The sequence below is a fragment of the Lycorma delicatula genome, chromosome 5 (genome assembly GCF_047948215.1).
Source record: "Lycorma delicatula isolate Av1 chromosome 5, ASM4794821v1, whole genome shotgun sequence".
NCBI classification, from domain to species: Eukaryota; Metazoa; Arthropoda; class Insecta; order Hemiptera; family Fulgoridae; genus Lycorma; species Lycorma delicatula.
The window spans coordinates 127,365,747-127,379,950 of record NC_134459.1 but is presented as its reverse complement, the minus strand read 5'-3'; the positions used below and the strand labels follow the sequence as shown (position 1 = coordinate 127,379,950).

Here is a 14,204-nt window from a genome sequence, read left to right as displayed (position 1 = left end):
GACCAAGTAGATGTCCTCTCTCTTTTTTAACTGGCCAAAGCCGCTTGTAACTAATTCTTCAACATAATATGAACATAATGGTTCTATTTAAACGTCTGCATCCTTTGTTTGCAATAACGAGTTTTTATAGTTTATTTTAATGTATCGGTTATAATAAATTATAAATAAGAAATTTCTTGGCCAAATTGAAACTGTTTTTAAAAAAAGCGTGAATGTAATGTAACTGTTATGTGCCCCTTACTGTTAATTTTAAACGTAAGATAAATAATTACTTCTTAATATATTATTTGTAGCGATGAGGTTCATTGTGTTACACAGATATATTAAAAATTATTTTGGTTTAATTCCCGAGATTTATTGAGCTTTATTTATTAAACTACAGTAAGTGCTACTAATAGTTCTTAAAGTAGTTTTGTTTTGCAAAAATTAATTAGGAAAAGATAAATTGATCTTTGAACAGTTATTTGTTTTTAAAAATCAACTTTTTAAATTATTTCCGTAGCGGAGTACTTCCGTCTTGACCTCTCATCTCAAACGCCCCGGGTTCGAATCCCGGTCAGGCATGGCAAGATAGTTTCAGAAAATTGTTACTGGGCGTCAACCCGTTGTTGTTGTATTAATAAATAAGTTTATTTAAGGCCATAAAAATTGTTACTGTAATAATCATAAAATTTTTACAATTGTATTGAAAACAATCTAATTAAAGGCGCACTAAGTAGTGTTGGTACGTAATACAAAAACAAAAAAAAACTTTTATCTTAAGTTCGGGTAGACGAATCACATTATTATTTGGTAAGCGTCTTGGTATGAAGTTTTAAAATTAGAAAAAAATCAGAACTTAAATACCTTCTCAAATTACAAAATGGCGGCCATGTTTATTTTTCAATCCGTTATATCTTCATAAGTATAAGTTTTATAAAAATTTATGTATTTACTAAAACATTAAGCATTTTTATTTTTGAAAATCGGTTATTAAATAGTCGAGTTATGGCAGAAAATTGATATTGTAATTACGTGTCTGTTTTCATGTTCTCCACTTTAGGTTCAATTCGATGAAATATTAATTGTTTTTATTTACTGTTAATTCTAGTATTGTAAACTAGTATCAAATTAAGTAATAATTTTCTCACAAAAATAGACCTAACAATGACACTAAATAACAACATCAATTTTCTATCATATCTCGGCTACTTGTTAACCGATTTAAAAAAATAAAGTGGAATTTTTTTTCAAAATAAAGGCTTAATATTTTAGCAAATAACATACATTTTGATAAAAATAATACTTATGAAGATATAACGGATTGAAAAATAAACATGGCCGCCATTTTGTAATTTGTGAAGGTATTTAAGTCCGGAGATGAATTTAAGCGGAGATGTTCCCGTTGTCACGGCTGGACGCTGACTGAGGTGCCGGAATGGAATGGAATGCAAAGTTGGCAGGAGTTTATTAGATTCTCCCTACGGATCGCAGAACCTGGAAAGTGCCCTTGCTGCTGGATGATTCTATCGGGCGTGTTTTTAAAAGTTTATTTTAAGTGACGGGTATAATTTTTCAATTTTTGTCTTATTTAATATTTTGTATTTTTAAGGACGGATTTAATTGCATTCCAATCCGTTGTTAAACCAGCGTTATCAAACCCATTTTATGGGCCGACCGCGGAAGGCTAGGCGTATGAAACCTGTCCTCCCGACGTAATTCCCCTTCAGACCGTCCACTGAAGTCCTTAGAGGTGCCGAGCACGAGCACACCAAAATATACGCGATTGGCGTGCGCCTGGCGGCGTCAGGTGGAAACGTTCCTTACTTTCTGAATAGCCCTCGTGTATATATATATATATATATATATATATATATATAAAAGAAGAAAGTCTATTTGTGTATTTGTCTGTTTGTTTTGTAAATATCACGACATCGGCGCCACCATCGGGTATAGTTTTTGCAAAAATATTTCTTTTCACGTAACTAATATATATTCTGAATCAGCCAAATCGGACCGTAACTAGAATTTTTCGAAATATCTCGATCCCAGCGCCACCTAGCGGGTCCAAACTAATTCAGAAACCTTCGCGGGCGTGCGCACAACTCACCAAAGTTTCATTGCAATCGGATGAATGGTGTAGGAACGCATACGGGACAAACAAACAAACAAACAAAAATTCATTTTTATGTATATATATAAAGGATCCGCCACGGGAAACGGACGGTTTTTAAGTTGGTATTACACATCCGGTAGGAGTTGGAGAGGGGAGCCAAGGCCGGCGCGTCACTCGTCTGACCTTGCAGTTTATGCTTGTTCATTGTTTAGTTGCTATCATTCCTCTTTGGAATGTAGAGCACCGCGTTTTCGTGTATGACAGTTTTGTGCGGAGCGGCGAATCAGTTACGGAAGTTCAACGTCTCTTTCGTCGAAGACGAAAGAGACGTTCCTCGACATGGAGATATACCGAGCCGGAACACCATTTTGAGATGGGTTAATGCCCTTCATAGTGGAGGTAGTCTAATGAAAAAGCAGCCACCGGGACCACGTCGCACAGTTCGAACTCCGGAGAACGTGGAACGTGTAAGACAGGCTGTTTTAACTAGTACAAGACGTTCAGTTTGTAGGCATTCCGCAGCACTACGAATATCCAATAGTTCAGTGCGGCGAATTATACACCGAGATTTAGGTTTTCACCCTTATAAAATGTCAGTTGTGTACAAGTTAACAGAGGGCGACTACCCATAACGTGCAGCTTTTGCTGAAGCGATGCTCCAAATTTTGGAAGATGAACCCAATGCGATTTTGATAATGAGCGACGAGGCTCATTTTCATCTCAATGGTGTTGTGAATCGTCAAAACTTCCGATACTGGGCCTGTGAAAATCCACGCACTTTACATGAATTACCATTACACAGTCCCAAAGTTACGGTGTGGTGCGGCGTCGGGAAATTTGGTATCGTGGGGCCCTACTTTTTGAGAAAAACGGGAACACTGTAACCGTAACAGCTGATCGTTACGTAAATATGGTAAAAAAAATTCTTGAAAACTGAGCTGAGACGACGACGAATCAATCTGCCAGATGTTTATTTTCAACAGGATGGAGCTACGGCCCATACTGCCCGAGTGTCGATGGCTGCTGTTAGACAAATATTCCCTAATCGCGTTATCTCCAGATTCGGTGATCTGCATTGGCTCCCTCGCTCACCAGACCTTTCGATGTGTGATTTTTTCTTGTGGGGGTATTTAAAGTCTTTGGTGTATGAAACCAAACCTCGTACATTGGCTGAACTGCGACAAGCGATAGAGCAGAACATCGCTCAGATCGATCGTCAACTATTGGAGTGAGTGGACGCTAACTTCAGAGAGCGTCTCCACATTTGTCAGCGTGAAAATGGACACCATCTTAACGATATTATTTTTTGTACATAGGTAAGTCAAACTGCATATTCTCAGAAACTTATTTCTGGCAATAAATTATTTTTTAACCTTAAAATAGTGGAGTGTCGTTAATTTGTAAAACGTCGTTTTAATTTGTAAAAGGGTCCGCCACGGGAAACGTGGCGGACCCTTTATAAGATTACACTAAATTAGATGTAAAATAATTATTGAACAATTTTTTTTTGAACATTATTTGAATTTTTTTATTATTTAGAATTTCAAACCTTTTTTTGTATGATTGTTTTCATTGATTGTTCTACTATTATTATTAACACTTGTAATTTGCAAAAGTGGCAAATATGAACTAGGCAAATATGCCTAGTTCCTGTGCAAGTTCATCTTCTCTGTCTTCATCGGACAGTCACTTTCACGCCCACTGTCTAGATGTATGATAAATTTATTTGTCATTTCGTCGATTAGCGGTTCCATCTTCTTATACTCAAGTTTCATTTTTTTCATTTTCTCAGTATGGTTTCCAATCAATCTTATTATTTCATTAATTTTTCCTCAGTTAATTTTTTTTATATGTGACGTTAAAAATGTTGTATTATTAATACGTTTCTTTTGAGAACCGATATACCATTTCGATCGGATTTAAATCGGAATGTAAGGTTTGAAGTCGCCATTTTAATGGCAAAAAACATAGGCATCAGGTTGAACCTGATGTCTGCGCTTTTTTAATAATTCATTAAAATGATTCCTTTATTTTTTAATCAATTATTCATGCTACTTTTCCTTTCATCTGAATTCAGAAGTTTCTTTAGAAGTGAATTGTGGTATTGCGCATTATCGATAACAACCACTGGCTGGGGGAAAGACCAGGAATTAATTTTTCTGATGTCCACTTCATGAAATTTTTATTGCTGACGCTGTCGTGATAGTCACAGCTTTTTGAATTCGTTTTCCAAGTTAATATCGCGTTCGGAATGAACCCCATTTCTCGTTCAGCGTGGATTATGATTAACCGATCACCTTTATTCCTGCACCACTGTCATCCGACCACGATTTTGTCGTCGAATGGGACGTTAAAACATACGATTCAACCAAATAAACAATCGAAAAATTTTCTTTCCGGCAATTGGTCATTTTTCTTAAATATTCTATCCTCTTCCACCGGATATCTTCTTTCTCAATCAAGTTTTCTATTATCAGTGTACACCCCTTAAACCTTAACTTTAATTTAATGTAGGTAACTCCTTATGTTTTGCTTGAAACTCATTAACTGTTCGACTTTCAACGCCTTGATCGAAATTGTCTAATCCACTAACTGGTTTTGATTGTTGTTGATCCTTTTTTGGTGTGCTGAATAAGTTCGACAGCGATTTAGACTTAAGAAGATCCTGCCTTTCTTTGGAGAGTTTTTGAACTTGTGACCATAAAATCCCACAAGCTTCAGCCGGAGCGGTTTTTCTTCACATTTTTGAATGCGTTTTAACTGTTTGTCATCTTCAGGTTTTCCTAACTTTATAGCTTCTTTCTTCATAAAATCGAATATATTATTAACTATTTCACGAGCTTTGACTACGGAGTTTTTTATTCTCTTTATAAACAACGCGTACAATAAATGTTATCTTAAATTTGTTCAGGGCTTCCAACCACCATCCACCCAAAAAAAATACCACTTACTCTCCGCTAAATATTCCACTCATCCCAGCCCGCCATCCAAAAAATATACGAGTTCATTAATACACACAAAATATCAACTAACACGCCACACATTGCAGAAGGAAACAACTATACCATTCACATCAAGAATTGAACCAAGAATTGATTTGGGACACGCCAAGAACTGAACCAAATTAGTTTATTAAAAATGAAAAGTAAACATTAGTTGAAGCGAAATAAAATTACTTAGCTATTCTATGAATACGTATAAAATGGCTAAATCTCTCTATAAAATGGCTCCAATCTCTAGACTCACTCGATGGCAGCTCATTCAACAACGTCTACAGTCGTTCTGGAAGGCCTGGTCATCTAGCTATCTTCAGCAGCAGCAGTCCATCTCCAAGTGGCACCACCCCACTCACGATATCTCAGTTGGCTCCTTGGTTCTGCTCACAGATGAGCGGTTTCCCCTTCAAAATGGCCGCTTGCTCGTGTTCTTGCTCTTCACTCTGGGAAGGATGGGCTCACTCGAGTGGTTACACTTAAAAACCGCTATCTCTACTCTTACAAGACCTATCTCAAAGCTTGCTCTTCTGCCCATTTGCCCTCAACCCTGATAACACTAATAAGAATTCTATGTGCCGACCGAAAATCGTCAACAACTCCATTGCCGACTGTCGGAGGAGAATGTTCAGTTTTTGGTCTAGGTCGCAGACACAACGTTGTTAGAGAAACCACAGTTTTGCTGATTTCGCAATAACGGGCTAGGGTTTGTCAACAAATCAGTGAATGGTGTTATAAATAACATAACCCAAGGTTGTTTATTATTACAATTCTGACCTGTATGCGAATGACAATGTCAGCTGTTTTGTCGGTCAGTTCGACCGACAAAACAGGTGCCTTGGGTGTGTTATCTTCGGTGCTGTGTACATTGTTTTTTTGTTATTAAATTGTCGGGTCAAGCTCTTTACAAGATTTAAGTTATCTAAAGACTTTATTTAATTTTTACTTACTGCTCGCAGCTGTTTCTGTATTGTCGGATATAATATGTAAATACTAAAATTAGATTATTTTTTAAGTAAAATGTTGTGCTCGGTAAGACTGGTCGTGCTGTAAGTTAATTATGCGTTTGAATTACTGTTCTTTTTTTATTTTGTGAATGTAATGTTTATTCAATATTCTCAGTTGTCTTCTGTTCTTGTAGCATAAATGTTATTTACCGTATTGTTTTCCTTTATAATAGTTGATGCATAAACTCTTCTTGCGTTTCTGGTATAATTATAAATTTAACAAACTTTAAATAATGTTGATGTGCTATTTTATTTTTTTTCTCTCTTTCGTAATCACTACCCAATCCAGACCATCAAATCCTCTCAGAACAACTAGTAATTCAATTTCGTTGTAGTTACTAAATTTATTAAATCAGTATAACATGAGAAATATCTTCTTCATAGAATTTTTTTTCTTTTTTCCATCCTACCCCTTGGGCCGGATTCACAACAAAGAAAAGCACAGCCCAAGGGGTTGTCTACTCAAACGGGTCTCCCCATCCGCCGGCCATAAGTCTAGTCCGACAGGTCAGCTCGCCGGCTAGATCTTTTCATTGCCTGCCTCTAACCCTTAGTTTTCGAGGGGGGGGGGTATTCCAGCCCGACTTTGTCGTTCCTGGCCCCCACTCCAGAAGCCGATTAGTAATTCTTCGTAGAATTACTAATTATATAATACTAATCCTAAATACTTTGCAGACAAGGTCAGACAGGTCTCTTTTGTCACTTATCTTAGATCTCTCTTGTCATTTTTTTTTTTCATAATTTTAGACACATTTCCATGATACAGGCGAATATATATTTTATACTCTATATACCTTTTTATATTTTTTTTTATTTTCAAAAATTATTTTTCATAAACATAAGATTATTATGCTGAATTTTCTTTTATAAATACGAAAGTTTCGCGTTTACAAACGAAGAATTATCGATCTTTATTAATTCAATTTAAAATGTTCTTTGTTCATTAGACATGCGTGAAACACTTCTATGAGGTAGGAATAATGGATTTTAATATTGTATTTAGTTATTATAAATAATATTTCTAAAAATACATAATAAAATTATTTTATTTGTTTATGTTGATACTAGTAGTAAATAATAAGGAAATGAATATAATTTATAGAAGAAAGAATTAAAAAGTTCCCTGGGAAATTTATCAGTGACTGAACTATATGAAAATGTAACAACTTGTGTTAATATCCCGATAATAGAATCATGTAGAAACTGTTTAATTTACAATAAGTCTGTAATTCTTACGTATTTTCTGACGAATTCCATTCAACAAATATTATTATTTATATAAATTTTATTATTTTAAATTTTATTATTATTTATTATTTATATAAATATAATTAATAAAAAGTTTATGAGGCGAGATCATCAAGCAAAAAAATAAAAAATAAAAATAAGTATATTTGTTTTATTATCTATTTTTATTATTTCATTCTACGTAATTGTTTCTACATAATAAAATATCAGTATATTAAAAAAATGTATATATATATATATATATATATATATATATATATATATATATATATATATATATATATATATATATATATAGTGATTTATGTAAATATGTAATCTATCACTTCTAATCTAAACTTTTATAATTCAGTAAATATTATTTTAAATCTAAAACAATATATAATCTTTACGATTAACTTTAAAAGAAACTTACGTAAATGAAATGTGTAGTGAGAAATACAAATAAAATAAAATTGTTATCAGTTTTATTTTTTACCTTCTAGAAAAATACCCACTGTTTTTAAAAGATGGACTTTGAACAATTAAAGAGCACGACATAACCTATTTTATAAATAAGACTAAGATTTTAGTCTTTGTTTCCGTTGATTAAATATGTGTTCAGTATAGAGTAATGTACAAATAATTTGGTAACAACTCAATTTTAAGAAAGATTAAAAATCTGATGTAGACACTACGTGACTTCCTTGAACGCATATTAAATTACATATACACAATTTTGATGCGCTTCATTTAAACTTATTTCATTTGAAAGTGAGATACGATCCTCCCAATTCTTTAATAAAGTGGACAATTACACAACTGAATTGTGGTGGACACCACATTGCATCACATTTTTGTGGTGTCCGTATCAGCATTTTATATTAGTTTATGTATAAATTTTGTTACACGTCGCTGAAGTAATTATGTGGTGTAAGTGAGATACGGATCTATTACCATGGACGACACATCGATTCGAATCCGACTTCGTATACATTTTTTTTAACTTTTTTTTCTAATTTAAGTATGCTGATTTATTAATAATTATTAACCTCTGTAAAAATTTTTGAATTAAAATGAAAAGTACATCAAATTTTATTTCACTAATAACGTCTGATTTTTTTTTTATTTTTTATTGCTATTGAATTATTATTTATTGTACTTTTTTTACAATCAGAGGTTAATAATTATTAATAAATCAATATATTTAAATTTTAAAAAAATAAAAATAAAAAATATATCTGTATATGAATTCGGATTCGAACCGATGTGCCCTTTAAATATTTGTTAGGTCTAAAGATTTCATTAATTAAAATTTTATTTGGCTATAACTCTGGAACCAATGAAAATAAGTACTACTTATGATATATCGTTAAAAACCCTCAATGAGGGCTTATTAATGCAATTATAGAAAAATCGATGCTTGGTTTTAAAAATGAAATTTGTAAAATGATGATGAAAATAATTGTTTTTCTCAATAATTTTACGTATATGTATTTCTAATTTCCTTTAAATTTATTTATAATTTAATGTCAAGGATATAGAGTAGCATAATATTCATTTTTTGTATAGTTACGTATCTAGACAATATAATCGATTATCAACTTGTTATCTTTAATTAGAAGGGAAGGAACTGGTATTTCCATAAATCTTGGTCTGAAATAGTTCCCTAAGAAAAAGCCCAAATTCCAAATGTTTTGGATTTTACAACAGTCCTAAATCCAAAATTCAACATTCTACGGCTAACCGTTTTTGAGTTACGCGAGAGATACATACGTACGTACAGACGTCACGCCGAAACTAGTCAAAATGGATGCAGGGATGGTCAAAATGGATATTTCCGTTAAAATCTTAAAACCGACATTTTCGCGATCGCAATACTTCCTTTACTTCGTACAAAGAAGTAAAACTTACACTAATCGTACTCGTATTTTATAAAACATTAGAATTTATTCTCATATGTGAATGTTTAATAAAATTATTTTTATTCAAATGAGATAAATGAATTTTTCGCATAATGGTGCATTTTTTAATTATTTTTAGGGCGTAATTTCGTTACCTTTAATAAAATTACAATAATATTTAATTACACAATAGAAAATATCACAATATTAGACAAACAAATTTTTTAGCCACAAATCATGAAGTATCAATCTGTGTCATAAGTCATATTTTAATGGGAAAAATGTTATTAAATTTTAGTAGATATATATATAATTTGGTCATATACGATAAAGAAGTGATATCCATAAATAAATAATGGAGCTGCTAGCAGCTAAGGAGAAATATTTGAATTAATGGTTAAACATATAATAACCCCTATTTGAATTTTATTTTTTTTAATACTGTTTACTTCTCTGCAATTAAGGATGATGATGATTTTTATTGTAATTTCTTTTTCTTTTATATCTGTTATGAAAAATAGGTTTGTTATAATTATATGATTGTAAATAGTCATTGATTTATTCACCCAAGTTAATTTTTTTTCACACAATAATTAAATGGCTAAAATCTGTTCCCTCAGAATAATAAATTGTGTTGAATGTCTATAATTGACTTGAAGGAGAGAAATAGAAATTAACTCCTCTATATTCAGTTATATTCTATCTGGCAAGCTGTAACAACTGCCGAAGGATGATAATGAAATTGGTTTTTTCTAGTGTGTGAAAAAATGCCATGATGACCAGGACTCGAACCCAGAATCTCTGTAGGAAAGGCTAGAGTAACCATTTTATCACGGAGATCGGCAAGTTAATAATACATAAATCATTTTACTATTATTTAAATTATATTATTTTAAATAATTAGAGGAAAATCCCGAGTAGTTCTTACAGATTAAATCTAATATTAACCAAATTTAAAACTGTTCACTTTGGTCTCTTTGTACTTTATTTTTATTACTTTTCCTATTTCTATTTGTAATTTGTATCTCAGATTAGTCCAAATATTTGGGTTTTTTTTATAATACGTGATTAACGATGTGGATATTTTTTTTTACGTGTGAAAAATGATAAGCCTCAACGGGATTCAAACTTGTAATTATATTAGAATGGGATGTTACCATTTAGGTTACAACGAAAGACCCCAGAAGAGGACCTTCCGAATGAAAGGCCCAGTAGTTGGCTGAAACCATTTTAATATTTCAAAAATAAATAAATATTTGTAACCTTCTGTGAAATTGGTGTTAAAAAATAGCCGCTCTGTACATTTTACCGTTTTATTAGAACTCATGATCAAAAATAATAGAAGCTTCTAGAAAAATCGATGCTTGGTTTTAAAAATTAAATTTGTAAAATGATGATGAAAATAATTGTTTTTCTCAATTACGTATACGTATTTCTAATTTCCTTTAAATTTACTTATAATTTAATGTTAAGGATATACAGTAGCATAATACTCATTTTTGTACAGTTACGTATCTAGAAAATATAATCGATTATCAACTTGTTATCATTAATTAAAAGGGAAGGAACTGGTAATTTTCATAAATCTTGGTCTGAAAAAGTTCCCTAAGGCTCTTCATTGAATGACAGCCGATAGATAGTACTTGAGTTTACACAAGATTTTTGGTGGTAAATACATATTTTTTTATCCACGACGGAACGTAGACGGTATGTGCGTTTGGAGGTAAGAGGTTTTGTGTGTGCGCGCGCGAGTTAAATTTTTCTCAAAAACTACTAGACCGATTTCGATCCGGGTTTTTTGCATTACATAGGTATCAGGAGCAGGTTTTTAGACATTTTTTACGGTATAGACCACAAGGGGCGCTGCATAGATATGTTTCTTCAAAACGTTTTCGTGGATTTTTTAAATTTTATCACTTGTTTTTAAAACATCTCTTTTTAAAACGTGAAGGATAATATTATTAAATTTTAATAATATTTGCTAGTTATTAATGTAATTAATAATTAATAATAATTAATTAATAATTAATTTTAATATGTAAAGGCTTAAACTTTTACTCGGTGATGAATACGTGCGCGTGCTCACATAAACATGCATTTTATTTCTACTTTTACACAAATAAATATATACACATGTACAGAATGAGGTCAGGAATTGATTTCAATATATACTGTTAACTGTTGAAATATCTAATTAATTAATTTGAAATTTGGAATAAATTAACAATAAATGAAAAGATGAGGGAAAATCAAAATAATGCGTAAATTTAGAGATAGCTTAATAACCTAATTATATTTATTCTCTGTCAACCAACCAACCATTCACAGTTATCACATGACTTTATGTTACAAAAAATTGTGCCCAAGTACTCGTACATGATTTGGTATATAAAACTAAAGTTCATGTTATAATAGTCTATATACCACTGTTATTTTTAAATAACTCATGGAGACGGTCGACTAGATGATAAATTAGTGGTTTATACTGCAGGCGAGGCACAATACTAATATTATACGTGTTTCGTATACATTCATAATAGATACATTTTATTCAGGGAAAAGAGAATATATCCTTTTACCAATACTGTAGGAACACCGAAAAGATTTGTTGGTAAACTTACGACCATATTCAAATAATTTTCATTTACAAAGAAGATTTTTTAAGTTGAAAATTACACTATCCTTTTTATTTCATAGTACACTGAATATTTTTGAATTACTTTCCCTGTCGATAAAACTTAGTTAACTTACTACATTCAATGATTATTAAAAACTTTCGGATTGTTCCCTTCATTTTTTCTTCAAATATTGCGACGAATTAATAAAATTGTTACTCATATATATATATATATATATATATATATATATATATGAGCATATATATATATACAAGCATATATAAAGATACATAAAATTTGAAGCTATTCACAATTATTTGTAAGTAAAATATTTTTTGTCTGCTTTAAAAAGAATCATATAGTTTAATTTTATCTCTTCTTTTTTAAATCTCCAGCTAATTTATTTATTTATTTTTTCAATCCACTGGGTTGATCTAGTGGTAAATTCGTCGTCGTAAATCAGCTGATTTCAAAGTCGAAGTTCTCAGGTTCAAATCCTAACAAAGGTAATTACTTTTATTCGGATTTGAATACTAGATCGTGAATACCAATGTTCTTTGGTGATTGGGTTTCAACTACACATCTCAGGAGTCAGCGGCGGATCCAAGGGGGGGGGGGTGGCGACGGGGACGATCGCCCCCCTCTCAAACAACCCAACCATGATCTATTTTAAAATAAATTTTTAGATCCTTTTAAACCCTATAGTTTTGAAATTAGAAGAATAATATGGTTGAATATACCATTGATTCTTCAGAAAAGAAGCTTTGAGGGTATTGAAAATCTTTGAGACGCATAAAATCGTGGTTGAGGCAACTATGACCGAAGATCGATTAGTTGGTTTGGCTCTTATGAATATTCATCATAATGTAAAAATTAGCGTGGAATATGTAATTGACCGTTTCTCGAAAACTGGAAATCGACGCTTAGAATTTGAGTTGCAATTTTCTCTGTACTAAATATTTGTACGTATGCTGTATTTCTTTATATTCATTTAAAATTATATTTATACAATAATTATAATAATTTTATGTACTGTATTTATGAATAAATAGATTAGTTAACTTTATTAAAAATTGTTGTGTTCCTTGATATTAGACCATGTGTTTTTTTTAGTTTTAAATATAATCGCCCCCCCCCCCTTATGAAGCTTCTGGATCTGCCGCTGTTAGGAGTAGTTGACCTGAGTTTGTTCAAGAATAAAAATTTATCGGTACAGTTACATTCACTGATAAGTCATTAATGACTATATATATATATATATATATATATATATATATATATATATATTTTTTTTTTTTTTAAATCATAAAATTAACATTTTCTGGATAAAATTATAAAATATGACTTTCTTAATGTAACAAATTACAAAAAAAAATTTAGATGAATTAAAAGTACAAATAATTTTATGCATTGAAAAGTGCCAGAAGTTTTTATCATCTTATTACATTTTTATAATTAGAAACCTATGTATCATTTTTTTTAGACTGTTGTAATTTTTAAAGAAATAAATGCTACTTAAATCGTTTAAAAGTAGATTTTATTCTTAATAAGTTGTCACTAATTAAGAGTCCTCAGCTTATTTAAGGAAATTTTAACCGTAATTGGGTAAAACGTTACGTAACTATCATTCAATGATAAAATTTCAAGAAAATAGGAGATATAAAATTAAAAATTAATCTTACCGAAAAATTACTGTTGTTATATAATTAAATTAATTATTTAGTAATGATAATAAAATAATAATTACCGTTTGAATTGTTTCTTCATCGATAATCAATAAAGATTTAGATTTATTTTTATTGACCTTTTTCTCTAACATTTTTTTTTCCATGTAATGTTTCTAGTAAAAATGTAATATATTGCTTTAACGTATTATGATTGCGCTCACTAAGAACTCTAAGAACAGTCTTAACCAAGTTTCGCGTGTAACTGAGTACAGTAACCAATAATATGTATACACTGATTAAAAGTTGTACATCAAATAAATGATACGTAGATTAAATTCATATAATCGTGCGGTATACGGCGTCGCAGAGTCGTATTGTAATACGTCATTATATTGGTTCAGTGATACAACAGAACAACACTCCGCGGATGGTTACATTTGACCTCTAAGGAATAAAGCTGATCTTTAAAAAATAACAATAAAAATAATTTATAATTAATAGTTAAAAAATTAAATAAATTTTGTTTCGTGCGCAGTTTATAATTTAAGGAAAAAATTAAATAAAACTTTGTTTTATATTAAACACCGTAACACAGCATCCATTAGTTGTTATAGCCATTCATTTTACAGTCTAGACTTAATATATTTGAAATTGCATTTAACCAAAAAGTTATAGTACAGAAATAATCAACTT

At 31.1% G+C, this 14,204-nt stretch overlaps 1 protein-coding gene across 2 annotated transcripts in view; it reads right to left on the bottom strand.

The window, feature by feature from the left end:
• The window catches only part of LOC142325368 (uncharacterized), a 29,128-nt gene extending 15,235 nt beyond the window's left edge, over positions 1-13,893 (bottom strand). For both annotated transcript variants that reach the window (XM_075367061.1, XM_075367060.1), the window contains exon 1: positions 13,592-13,893. Coding sequence is in view for 1 of the 2 variants with exons in the window: in XM_075367060.1 (XP_075223175.1) it covers positions 13,592-13,675 (84 nt within the window). In the remaining variant the exon portion in view is untranslated. The remainder of the gene's footprint in view (positions 1-13,591) is intronic.
• Between the last annotated feature and the right edge of the window lie 311 nt (positions 13,894-14,204).